Source organism: Polypterus senegalus, chromosome 2 (genome assembly GCF_016835505.1).
Source record: "Polypterus senegalus isolate Bchr_013 chromosome 2, ASM1683550v1, whole genome shotgun sequence".
NCBI lineage: Eukaryota > Metazoa > Chordata > Cladistia > Polypteriformes > Polypteridae > Polypterus > Polypterus senegalus.
In genome coordinates, this window is record NC_053155.1 from 161,377,421 (window position 1) to 161,391,035 (window position 13,615).

General features: G+C 37.3%; 1 protein-coding gene across 3 annotated transcripts in view; it reads left to right on the plus strand.

The window, feature by feature from the left end:
* kpna3 (karyopherin alpha 3 (importin alpha 4)) overlaps positions 1-11,399 on the plus strand; it is a 255,305-nt gene extending 243,906 nt beyond the window's left edge. For all 3 annotated transcript variants that reach the window (XM_039744890.1, XM_039744893.1, XM_039744891.1), the window contains 3 exons: positions 544-706; positions 5,668-5,762; positions 9,527-11,399. In XM_039744890.1, the coding sequence (XP_039600824.1) occupies positions 544-706; positions 5,668-5,762; positions 9,527-9,625 (357 nt within the window). In that variant the 3' untranslated portion in view covers positions 9,626-11,399. The remainder of the gene's footprint in view (positions 1-543; positions 707-5,667; positions 5,763-9,526) is intronic.
* The last annotated feature ends 2,216 nt before the right edge of the window (positions 11,400-13,615 follow it).

Sequence of the window (13,615 nt, forward strand, 5' to 3'; positions counted from 1 at the left end):
CGCCATCAATGATTGTTTTGGTAAAGCCATACTCAGTGTATTCATTAGATGAACGGTAAAAATACTTCAGGCTTCACACATTATAGGCTTCATGTGTACATTTTGTCATTTATTACTAAAACATGAAAAACATTTCTGCTTTAACGATGTGTTTACATAGATTGTTGTAGACACGGAACACACATGAAATGCATGTGTTCCAAATAACAATCTGTTTCCCCTCCAAAAGTCCATCACTTTACTCCAAGATAATCAAGGCTTGAGCTGGGAGAAATTCTTAATAACTTCTTGCGGTGAATATTATAACAGGCTGCTTGTGTTGATCAAGACAGTTACAAGACAATAGATGCTGAATGAGAGTTGTGAAGGGATTAAAGGTGGGCCAGAATTTTTATTTTTTTCGTAGGCTCTGGTAATTCTGGTGTTAATTGTCCAATGTGTTATGTTTGCATTATTCATATATTACAATTATTGGGGGGTTATCCAGTTTAAAAGGGATAACCTATACTAAAATCAAAAACCTTTTTTTGATTTTATTTTCAGGTTGAATACCTTGTACAGCAGAATGTCATCCCACCTTTCTGTAACCTACTGGCTGTCAAAGATTCACAAGTAGTTCAAGTAGTACTGGATGGACTGAAGAACATTTTAATAATGGCTGGTGATGAAGCTAGTACGATAGCTGAGATAATAGAAGAGTGTGGAGGTAGGGTGGAATTTCACACTCATTGTAATTTATGGTTATATTTTTTTCAATGCTTTTTCTTTGTATGACAGTTGGGTGTATTGTTTCCATTAAATTTGCTAATTAGAGATTCTTTGGATACAGTTATGTATTTGATATGTGTCAACATTAACCTAAAGTTCTTTTAATTTTTATAAAGTACATTTAAATCCAAACATGATTTTAAAAAAAAAAAAGTTTCCAATACTGTGTTATTGTAATTTATTTATTAAATGCTGTTTATAGGAAACTTCTATGCCAAACATCTAAAGGTGTTCAGTATTGAAATATTGTATATACTGATAATATTTGGAATTATTTCTTGAAAGAGAGCTTCAATGGCAATAGAAACAGACAAGAGAATAAGTAAATAGCTAGAGATGGATATTTAGTAAGCAAATTTCTTAAGAAAGAAGTAGTGTTAAAACGAATAGAAATTTTACTTGATAGAACAGTTCTTGGCAGTCAGGAAAGTTAGCATTTTTAACAAGCAAACAGTGTAAGGGTTCATCAATCTGAAGGAATAAAAACGGTGTAAGCAGAGAGCTTCAAAATAAGGAAGTAATAAGTGAAGCACAAAGTTTGCAAAGAAAATAAGGAAAAGTGAAGTTTAATAAATATCAAAGAAAGATACAAATCAAGTGTTTTTGCTGCAGAGTATTACAGGAGCTTAGGGGGCCAGAAGGTGTTTAATAGCTAGTAGTTCTTTAATGTATTAATTTATCCATTCTAATTAAGTTAAATCATTTAAATTTAATTAAAAGGGTTGAGTAATCAAAAACAAAATTTTAAAAATGATGCCAGTTCAATGCAGGTCCTGATTAAATGTTGGACATTTTGAAGGATGGCATGGAGGAGTTAGTCCTTGCAGGCTGCATCTTCAGGAGATGCCATCTGATCCATCATCATAAGCTCAGGTCACTGAACTGGAGGAGTTGGCTGGCCAGTGCTGTAGTAGAAAATTGGCTTACCTGGTCCGGGTGTCCGGGTCCGGGTGCGACATAGTGTGAACATCTAAGTGGCATGGAAGGAGACTCCAGACCAGTCAAAGATTGGTGGGTCACAGTTGCAAGGCAAAAGATGCACACTGTTTGGGGTCATCAACCCCAGAATTGGAAGGTCTTTGCAGAGCTGAGATTGATGGTGTCTCTGAAGACTCTGATGTGGTAGGCAGGCATGGGGAGTCCCAATGGGCCACCTCAAAATATGTCCCCAGAAAGAGTTGTGTTAGTGATGGTGGAAGACTCGATTATTAGGAGGATTGAAGCTTAGGTGTGTTGCCTTCTGGGTGAAAAGGTAGGATTCCTCCCTGGAAGGGTGGATAGGCTCTTGGCCTGCACGTGGGTGGATCCAGTTGCCATTGCATTGTTCTTGTTGGAATAAATGATATACGTAAGGGCAGCTTGTTAGTTCTGTAATAAAAATTTAAGGAGTTGTCAGACTGAGGACCAGTACTGAGAAGGTATACTTTATTGCCAAAAGTATTGGGACACCCCTCCAAATCATTGAATTCAGGTGTTCCAATCACTTCCATGGCCACTGGTGTATAACATCAAGCACCTGGGCATGCAGACTGCTTCTACAAACATTTGTGAAAGAATGGGTTGCTCTGTGGAGCTCGGTGAATTCAAGCGTGATAGGATGCCACCTGTGCGATTTCCCTTCGTGAAATTTCCTTGCTACTAAATATTCCACGGCGAACTGTTTTAGTGGTATTATAACAAAGTGGAAGCAATTGGGAACAACCGCAACTCAGCCATGAAATGGTAGGCCACATAAAATAACAGTGGAGACAGCGCATGCTAAGGCACACAGTGTGCAGAAGTCACCAACTTTCTGCAGAGTCAATAACTACAGACCTCCAAACTTCGTGTGGCTTCCAGATTACCTCAAGAACAGTGTGTAGAGAGTTTTGTGGAATTTGTTTCCATGACTAAGTATCTAGCTGCATCCAAGCCTTACATCAACAAGTGCAATGCAAAGCGTCGGATACAGTGGTGTAAAGCGCACTGCCACTGAATTCTACAGCAGTGAAGACAGGTCCACTGGAGTGACTAATCATGCAATCCAATGGACGAGTCTGGTTTTGCCGGGATAATGGTACTTGCCAGACTTCATTGTGCCAAGTGTAAAGTTTAGTGAAGGGGGGGGGGATTATGATGTGGGGTTGTTTTTCAGGAGTTGGGCTTGTCCCCTTAGTTCCAATGAAAGATGAGATGTTGCTGTAGTATATCAACATAATTTTTCTTCCTCATGATGCTATCTATTTTTTGAAGTATGCCAGTCCCTCCTGCAGCAAAGCACCCTGACAACATGATGCTCCAACCCCCATGCTTGACCGTTGTGATGGTGTTCTTTGACTTACAAGCCTCACTCTTTTGTTTCCAAACATAACCATGGTCATTATGGCCAAACACTTCAATCTTGGGTTCATGAAACCAGAGGATATTTGTACAGAAAGTAGGATCTTTGTCTCCATGTGTCATTGCAAACTCCAGTCTGACTTTTTGTGGTGGCTTTAGAGCCTCTTCCTTTGCATATCAGTCTTTCAAGTTGTGTCAATATAGGACTCGCTGTACTGTGTATATGGATACTTGTCAGCCTGTTTCCTCCAGTATCTTCACAAGGTCCTTTTGCTGTTTATTCTGGGATTGATTTGTATTATTCGTGCCAAAGTACATTATTCTCTAGGAGACAGAATGCATCTCCTTCCTAAACGGTATGATGGCTGTGTGGTGTTTGTACAGGTGAAGCTGAAATTCATAAATTTCAGCCATTTGGAAATTGATCCCAAGAATGAACTAGATTTTTTTTTTTTTTTTTTTTTGAGGTCTTGGGCAATTTCTTTTGATTTTTCCCATTATGTCAAGCAGAGAGGCAGTGAGTTTCATGGTAGGCCTTGACATACATCCAACAGAAGCTAATTGCCTATAGGCTTGAAATTATTTTCTGAATTTTACAAGCTGTTTAAAGGCACAATTAATTACAAAGTGCATGTAAACTTGTAACTCACTGGAATGTTGATGTAGTCAATAAAAAGTGAAATCTGTCTGTGAGCATTGTTGGAAAAAATTACTTTTGCCCTGCACAAAATAGATGTCTTAAACAATATGCCAAATTTATAGTTCGTATAAAACCTTTGGATGGTTTAGAAAGTGAGTTTTAAAGAATTCATCCGAAGTATATTTAATTTTCTGATGTCAAGCGTAGATGGGAACAGTTATTAGGAAAGATAGAACAGAAAAGGAGAGTTGTTGCCGTTTATGTAAAACAGATTTCACATGCTTGTAAGGAAGTTGCCAATTACATTTGAATATCTGAATAGTCATAAACTAGTCAATCAAATCGTGTGTAATATATATACTGTGTATATATACAGTGGGGGAAATAAGTATTTGATCCAATGCTGAATTTTTATGTTTATTCACTTACAAAGAAATGAACAGTCTCTAATTTTTATTCGTGTTACACACTGTTTCACCATGGAAATCATGATCCTTGACCTCAGCTAAGCGTCAAGACAGAGTGAGGTGGCAATGGTCTGCAGGTACAAATATATCTGGTTCCGGCCCCATTTTCCTTTGATTTTTAAGAGCCCTTACATGGCCTTTTTTAGTAACAGCTTCTATGCAATTTTGACAGAGCATATTTGGTGTTACCAGTGTTCCCAGAAAGAGGCGTTTCATCTCGCAGGGCACTCTGGATATCATCAAGAGGAGCTGTAGTGCATGACTTGATGGCAACCCCAGTCTGTACCGGGAACTGAGAAGGATGGCTGTGAGGGCTGTAAGGACAGTTAATAAGGTGTTTGTTAGAGGAATCTGTGAGCAAGTGACACACCATCTTTTTCTAGTGACTCACGTCCTACTTACAGAGGAATCAAAGCATTACGCACATCCGAATCTGTTCATCAGAGTAGCAGTCACAGTGGCTGATGGAACCGACTTTACAGATTACACTGCATTTTTGACCTGCTGCAGTGATATTCATGTCTCTGGTGACTCTTCCTATGAAGTCAGTAGACAGATTGGGAAAGCTGATGGGGAGCAGGGTAATGAGTTTGCTGGAAAGGGGTGTGTGGTACTCCTGATATCTATGCAAAGTCTTTAGAGTCCTGGTGCTTCCTGTCTTGGTATATAGTTGCAAGACATGGACGCTTTTCAGTGACCTGAGATGTCTCTTTGGAGAATCCTTGGGTACCGCTGGTTTGACTTTGTGTTGAATTAGCAGTTGCTCGTGGAGTCCCAAATGAGGCACATTACCTACATTGTAAGAGAGTGTCAGTTATGGCACTACAACCATGTGCCGCGATTCCCCGAGAGAGATCCAGCTCGTAGAATCCTTATTTTTGAGGACCCAAGTGGCTAGAACAGACCAAGGGGAAGCCCACGTAACACCTGGCTGCAGTAGATAGAGGCTCCTTTCCAGTGTGTGGGACTGGACCATGTGTCTGCCTGGGGGGTTGCCAACCAGGATCCTGAGCTGTTTTGTCATGTGGTGGGTGCAGCAAAGCACTGCACCAGTGCATGCTCCCCCACCTGACCTGATTTGATATTCAACAACACATAGTTGTTCTGTATTTGCCACCACCATGGGCAGCAATGCCTGTAGTCATCATATCTGAACTATAGTTGAGATAACACTTGCAGCATATATACATATGTTTAAGAATATTTTGGGGGGAAAAAAAGTAAGTGTTTAATAAACCTGACATATTTGAGTATTTAAGATAATTTTCTGTTCACTCTCCTTTGTTTTATTAATTATTTTTTGTGTACTTGAGACAAATTTTACTATTTCTTTTCAGCATAAAACACTAATCAGAGATGTGACAGCTATATTCAGTACAACTTAGAAAGTGTTTTTAAATAGTTAATTATATATTATAAGATTTCACTGTAAGAGATTATTTGCATTTGTTTATTTATTGTTATTTTTTCCAGGTTTGGAGAAAATCGAAAACTTGCAGCAGCATGAAAATGAAGATATCTACAAATTAGCCTTTGAAATTATTGACCAGTACTTCTCTGGAGATGATGTGAGCATTTTCTATGGATTTAATCACTTTGCATCTTTTCAGATCTGAACATTAATGTCAACATCAAGAGTGAGAAATGCATGTCATGTACATATTTTATATACTTGTAGAGAGCATATATGAGTTTGCAGTTCTTTCAATCTGCAACTAAATGCTGAAGGTGAAAATAGGTATTTGTAAATGTAAAAAGCAAACTCTGGTTTTGTAATTTTGCTTGGTTTTGAGTTTGTGCCACTGATGGAAAATCCAAAATATTTAGTTACATTACATGCTTCAAATGTTGAATTATCACCTAACATGAATGCTGTATTCAGCAGATTTTAATACACTGTTGTAAAGGAACAATGCACTATGGAAGAACAGTCTTTGATACCTACAGATATATTCTAGCTGACCTGTGTAATATACATGTTTACACCACTCAAGGCTTTTTAGATTCTTACAAGCAAAGATAATTTGCTGTAATTTTTCCTTTGTGAGTACCAAGAAACCCTATAAGGCCAAGGATAGATGCAACATATAGCTGTTAAGAGTTTGAGTATTTTATTGTGATTCACATTTTATGGAATACTGTACTCTTAACGTTGTAACTCTTTTAATGTTGCAGTATTTTCTAATTCGGGACAAAGAAGACTGTCACTGTAGCTAGGAGATTTCTTAACTGCCTGCATTTTACTTAATGGTTACTTAAATTTAGACACCTCTTTGGTGGGGTTTGGTTAATTTATTTCAAAGTAGTTGCTAGTTTAGTAACTTCCTGCTCTAACAGTTTGCTCCGCAGCTGTGTTAATAGGCTACATTTACTATATATACTCAATATACTCCTCTAAATAAGTACATATACCCAAAGAAATGTTTTTTCTTTTTTAACTTATAGATATATGAAGATTTGATCTTTATTTAAACAGTATCCTTAGATAAATGTAATTGAAAAAATAAATAATTAAAATTTTGACTTTGCAGTCATTGTTCTATGAAAAATGAACATATATGCCATTTCTGTCTGTGGGAGAAAAAGAAAGTACATGCTTGGCTCTAATGGATGATGTTAGACAGACTGACATTATCTATTGTTTTGCTATGGCTATTACACGTCCAGGCTTAAAAACCAGGGCCAGATCTTGTTCATGCCAGTTTGTATGACAGGGTCCCAGTACTAAATCCTGACTTCACTCCTGATATGATAAGATAATTGATCCCAGTCCTAGTAGTACTCTGGGATAGTTCTAAGAGGTACAAGCCAGACACCTAACTTCAGACAAAGGTCCATAATTCAAGGATTAATGACATCAATGAACTAATGTTTGCACCAGTGGTCAACCAAGAGGATGGGCTCTTGTGTGCATCCAAAAAACAATGATAAGACTTCTATTCCTTTCTTTAAAAAGTCAAATACACCCTAACTTATCAATTCTCCCATTAAGCTTATAGCTCTCAACCTGGCCATATCTTCTGTTTTACAACAGATTCCCAGGGCCGAAAGAGTGTGGCCATAAGAAGCTGAAGCAATCGTATTATAAAAATATATCAATTTTCTGTTATCTCTGTGTTATAAATAAATTGTATTTTGTTTATTGCAATAAACATGTCTGGGTTAACTATGAAAGTAAGTTTTGGACCACATCTAGACCACAACAGAGAAGGTGTATGTGTTGAGGTAGACTTTGCAGATTTATGAACTTCCTTCATCAATTGTACAGATCTCTTCATATTTCTGCTTTCCGAGCCAGAAAGTTAAATTGAGATACTGTATCTTACTCTACTTTTAACTTGGTGACCCTTGGGGAGGACTTATTGTTGCTTTAAGTACCAGAATTGCTGAGGGGAAAACTGATGATTAATTGAGTGATTTTGCACCCCTTCCTTCACTGGGATTGTCAGTTTTGTTAGAAATAACCTCAAGTAGGAGTTTCTTATAAGTGACAGTGGTTAAAAGAAAGTTTTTTACAACCCATCCATGCAGAATTCCTTTAGCTGTGTGATGTTTTGAGGTGTGTGTTACATGCACAGCCTGATTAAAAAACCCTTACAACACCCTAGTGGGATTCTGAGTTTTGATTTGACCATTCCACAACCCTCTGTTTCGTTTCAGCCATTCCTTGATGGATTTACTGATCTGTTTAGGGTCATTGTCATGTTACAAGGTTCACTTTCAGTTGAGCTTCAGTTTTTAAATGGATGGTCTCACGGTATTCTCAAACGCCCTTTGGTACTATAAAGAATTTATAGTGGATTCTGTGACAATGAGCCGCACAGTCCCTGATGCAGCTTAGCAGACTCAAGCCATAACCTTTCAGTCACCATGCTTTACAGTTGATTTCAGGTTCTTCTGTTTGTATGCTGTCGCTGGTTTTTGCCAAATATGTATTCTGGTACTGTGGCGAATTGTATCCTTGCCTTCAGAGCTCATTTTTCCAGAATTTATGGTATTTGCTTAGGTGTTCATGCTCGAACTGTACTCTTGCCCAGACTCCAAAGGTTTCCTTCTGGCACACCTCCCATATAGATCTAATTTGTGCCAAAGTGCCTGTAGTTCCCATGGTGAAATTCTGAATTTCTCTTTAGAGACTTCTTTCAGTGTCTTCTGTTCTTCTCTTGGCGTGAACTTTTTGGGGGCAGCATGGCCTAAACAAGTTGGCAGTTATTTGAAATCTTCTGCAGTTGTAGGTGATCTTCCACACAGTTGAATGGTTTGTTTGGAGATCTTTTTAAATCCCATAGGCATCTACAGTATAATCTTCTTTTTGACAGCCTTTGGGAGTTTTTTTTATCAGCAGCGAGGAAATCTAAATTCGTGAGGTTTAAATAAAACTAGATTCTTCATGATCCTCTTTTATGGTTTTTTAATATTTGCATCTCTTTCCAAGTGTTTTAAGAGTTTGAGGTAGTGATAAATGTAGGAATGTGTTTACTTTTTCCGAATATATACCTTTCATTTATGTTTATTTAAATTATACAGTGGACTACAAAATGTTAGTGTGACATGTTTTTTATAGTATGTCACCTTTGCCTTTAGATACTATTTAAGTAAAGATGAAAATCTTTATTTACAGTGGATTTTGTCTAGCCTATTCACTCCCTCTTTCTTAAATTAGCAAAATTCCAAAAAAAAAAAACAAAAAACAGTGCGAACCAGTGACATAATCTTGAGGTCCAGTCACAATCTATACACACTATATCCTTGTGTTTGAAGTAATCATTTTCCAGTTGATGAAGCAGTAGTAGATTATAGGAATAAAAGGAAATCGCATAGCACAGTCACTTTAAAATAAACTGGCAGCGTCTCATCCAGATCACATACAGTAGATGCTCATCCCAGATTAGTTTCCTTGTCGAGCCCCTGGTATCTAATCTAGAAAAAGCCATTTACCTCCAAAAGAAAGCAATATATTGGTAGTGGTCACTGCTTCCCTGGTACATTTGATTGGTGTAAATCCTCTTTATTACAGGCTAATAAAGCAATTTTTTTTCCAACTCGTAAACACCTAAATAATGAATATATGGTGACAAAGAGACCAAATTACAACTGTGTAACGCAGTACATTTTTATCAAAGTTTATTGTTAAGTATGAGCCTATAAAACTTGCTCAAGATTCAAGATATTTTCTTCTCTTTTCTTGTCTGAACTTTATACTGTTAGTATTGTATTTACTTATCAAATTGTTTGATTCATCTTTTAATGAAAGTTTATGGTCATAAACACACCAAGAGGCTTTTATAAAGTGCACTGACAACTGACTTGTTTTTGTTTCTTTTAAACTTAGATTGATGAAGATCCTAGCCTCATTCCTGAACCAGCTCAGGGAGGAACATTCAACTTTGACCCAACTTCAAATCTACAAACCAAGGAATTTAAATTTTAAGAAGTATATTACAGCTGCTCTGCTACATGTGTCAACTCTGAAATGCCACACACATTTTATTAACCACAACATGTGCTGAAGTTTTGAAGACTTGTGTTAATCTTCAGCTAGTGCTTCTAAATCTAAAACAGAATTTAACTAAGAACAAAAAAAAAAAACTAAAGTCTAATATCAGTCCATCTGCACTTGCCAAATGAGCTATTACAGAAGCCAGAGGATCCATGTGCATGAATTGACAAATTCATTTTATATTCCATCATATCAGTGCAGAAGAAAATCCTGATGTGCTTTTTTTATGCTTTTTCACCCCGATATCATGTGCTGTTCATTTACAGTAATCCCTTTATAAGTAAGTGTTCATGTTGACATTTTAGATGCTATGTGATGAAAAGACACAAGTTTTTGGAAGTACTGAAACACTTAGTTTTGTAGAAGTTGGAAGAGACTGAACCTTTTTGTTATCACCACAACCACGTTTATTGATTGTACAACAGCAGAAGTTAAAAATCAAAATAAGGAAAGAATGACAATATGAACAAACATCAGAATAATATGTGAACCTGCATCATTGCAGACATTAGAAGGATAAAATGTGTAGAATTCATTTTTTGTTACGGTGAAATCCACCTTTACAAATGGATGTTTCTGCTAGTGTACAATGTTTTCAGGAAAGATTTCCCCCTGAAAACTTTTGCCCAAGTAAAACACCACCACCATTTCAGCCTGTGATTCGGCTATATTTCTTAAGGTAATCCACATGGGATTTTCTGAATTGGATTTTCTAAACTGAAAGCAATTGTCCTCTTATATTTAGCGAAAATGTTTTGTCCATCTATAAGAATCTTGCTTTTTAGCACTTTGCTTTTATATCCATTTTAGGTTTGTTATTAGTATATAAAGTATATTTTAATTTTGCTGAAATTGCAAGTAGCAATGATGGTTGAATTTCACTGAGTTTATTCTGTGGAGCTTCCAAGTTTGCAGTAATTAAGTCTTGCACAAGTTTGTAAAAATTGCAGTCAGTGCTTCTCTCTCTCCGTAAACATCACAAACGAGGGTGAAAATCATATGATTCTTAATGTTGGCAATACAATATATAGGTTTCTCTGTAGGTTACATGCTAAAAGTCAATTTAACTGTTCAAACATTATATTGTTTAAATTAAGGCTTATGTAAAAGCTGCAGTGGCTGCTACCTGTACATCAAGTTCATTGTGCAGGATAACATTGTACTTATTGTTAAAGTTAACAGGGAATTCTGTTTTAATGTGTGTATCTTGTTAAGATGATACCCTTATTGGAAAAAAGTTTTGTTGCTATTGTGAATGGAGATAAAATGTGTTTTCTTTTTCTCCCCAGTGCATTTCTTGTAAAGGGATAAACAGTTGCATTTACTAATGTAGTTATGTTTTGGCTGCTACTACTACAAAGATGTTCGGATAAGACTGCAGTCAGAGCTTTCTGGATTAGCTGTTTATAAGTTGATGAAAACTGAAAAACTATGGCAGATGTTCATTCTTGAATTATCTATCAGTTTAGACCGAGCCACTTTAAAGAGTAGAAGTTACCTTGTATCAGACACTGATACAAGTTTATGTAGATTGCAAGATTTTACTTGCGCAAGAAACATGTTTTAATGTGACATATATACCATTTTGGCCTCTGATTATTTATATCTTTTTTATAAATTTTAGATTCTGTTTCTCTTTAAGGTGGCTCATTATATTTTTTTCCCTTTTCAACTCTTGTGCATATTAAAGGCAAGTTGAAATTTGTGATTTGCTGTTCATTTTATTTTTAAAGAACAGAAATGCATTCATTAGCTTTTGAATTTAAATATTTGTAATAAATCTTAAGGCAGGTGTAGGCTTTGTAAAGTGTTGCACATAATGTCCTTTTTTTGGTGGGGGAGGGGAATCTGGTCACTATTAATCTTGATTTCCTTTGTCAAATTAAGATCTGCTAATCAACAGTTAAAAATCTGCTGGCTACTAGTCTTTATTGAGTGCAACACTTAATGTCAGAGTGGAACAGATAGCCACACTAACTACTATGGAAACAGCTTTGTGCAATTTTAAAAATATGCAGCTGTTCACGAGTGATGAGAGGGGAGAGACACCTTTTGCCATTTCAGAATGTAAGAAAGTTGAAATTTTACAGTGCTTTTAAAGTATTTCATCCTGGCTTTAGTGAAGCTAAATAAAAATTATTATTTTTTGCTGACAAAATATAATAAGTACCATCAATATATATTTTTTTAAATTTATGAAATGCAAAGTGCCAAGTCTTCTCTTAGAGGCACCTTTTCACCTTTAATCACATGCATTTTAAAAGTGTAATGTACAGTATATCCGGAAGGTATTCACAGCGCATCACTTTTTCTACATTTTGTTATGTTGCAGCCTTATTCCAAAATGGATTCAATTTTTTTTTTTTTTCCTTAGAATTCTACACACAACACCCCATAATGACAGCATGAAAAAAGTTTACTTGAGATTTTTGCAAATTTATTAAAAATAAAAAAATTGACAAAGCACATGTACATAAGTATTCACAGCCTTTGCCATGAAGCTCAATATTGAGCTCAGGTGCATCCTGTTTCCCCTGATCATCCTTGAGATGTTTCTGCAGCTTAATTGGAGTCCACCTGTGGTAAATTCAGTTGATTGGACATGAATTGGAAAGGCACACACCTGTCTATATAAGGTCCCACAGTTGACAGTTCATGTCAGAGCACAAACCAAGCATGAAGTCAAAGGAATTGTCTGTAGAACTCCAAGACAGGATTGTCTCGAGGCACAAATCTGGGGAAGGTTACAGAAAAATGTCTGCTGCTTTGCAGGTCCCAATGAGCGCAGTGGCCTCCATCATCCATAAGTGGAAGAAGTTCGAAACCACCAGGACTCTTCCTAGAGCTAGCTTGCCATCTAAACTGAGCGATCGGGGGAGAAGGGCCTTAGTCAGGGAGGTGACCAAGAACTTGATGGTCACTCTATCAGAGCTCCTCTGTGGAGAGAGGAGAACCTTCCAGAAGGACAACCATCTCCGCAGCAATCCACCAATCAGGCCTGTAAGGTAGAGTGGCCAGACGGAAGCCACTCCTAAGTAAAAGGCACATGGCAGCCCGTCTGGAGTTTGTCAAAAGGCACCTGAAGAACTCTCAGACCATGAGAAACAAAATTCTCTGGTCTATTGAGTCACAGATTGAACTCTTTGGTGTGAATGCCAGGTGTCACGTTTGGAGGAAACCAGGCACCGCTCATCACCAGGCCAATACCATCCTTACAATGAAGCATGGTGGTGGCAGCATCATGCTGTGGGGATGTTTATCAGTGGCAGGAACTGGGAGACTAGTCAGGATAAAGAGAAAGATTACTGCAGCAATGTACAGAGACATCCTGGATGAAAACCAGCTCCAGAGCGCTCTTGACTTTAGACTGGGGTAACGGTTTATCTTTCAGCGGGACAACGACCCTAAGCACACAGCCAAGACATCAAAGGAGTGGCTTCAGGACAACTCTGTGAATGTCTTTGAGTGGCCCAGCCAGAGCCCAGACTTGAATCTGATTGAACATCTCTGGAGAGATCTTAAAATGGCTGTGCACCGACGCTTTCCATCCAACCTGATGGAGCTTGAGAGGTGCTGCAAATGGGAATGGGCGAAACTGGCCAAGGATAGGTGTACCAAGCTTGTGGCATCATATTCAAAAAGACTTGAGGCTGTAATTGCTGCCAAAAGTGCATCGACAAAGTATTGAGCAAAGGCTGTGAATACTTATTTATGTACATGTGATTTCTCAGTTTTTTTATTTTTAATAAATTTGCAAAAACCTCAAGTAAACTTTTTTCACGTTATCATTATGGGGTGTTGTGTGTAGAATTCTGAGGAAAAAAATTAATTTAATCCATCTTGGAATAAGGCTGTAACATAACAAAATGTGGAAAAAGTGATGCGCTGTGAATACTTTCCGGATGCACTGTATACCACACA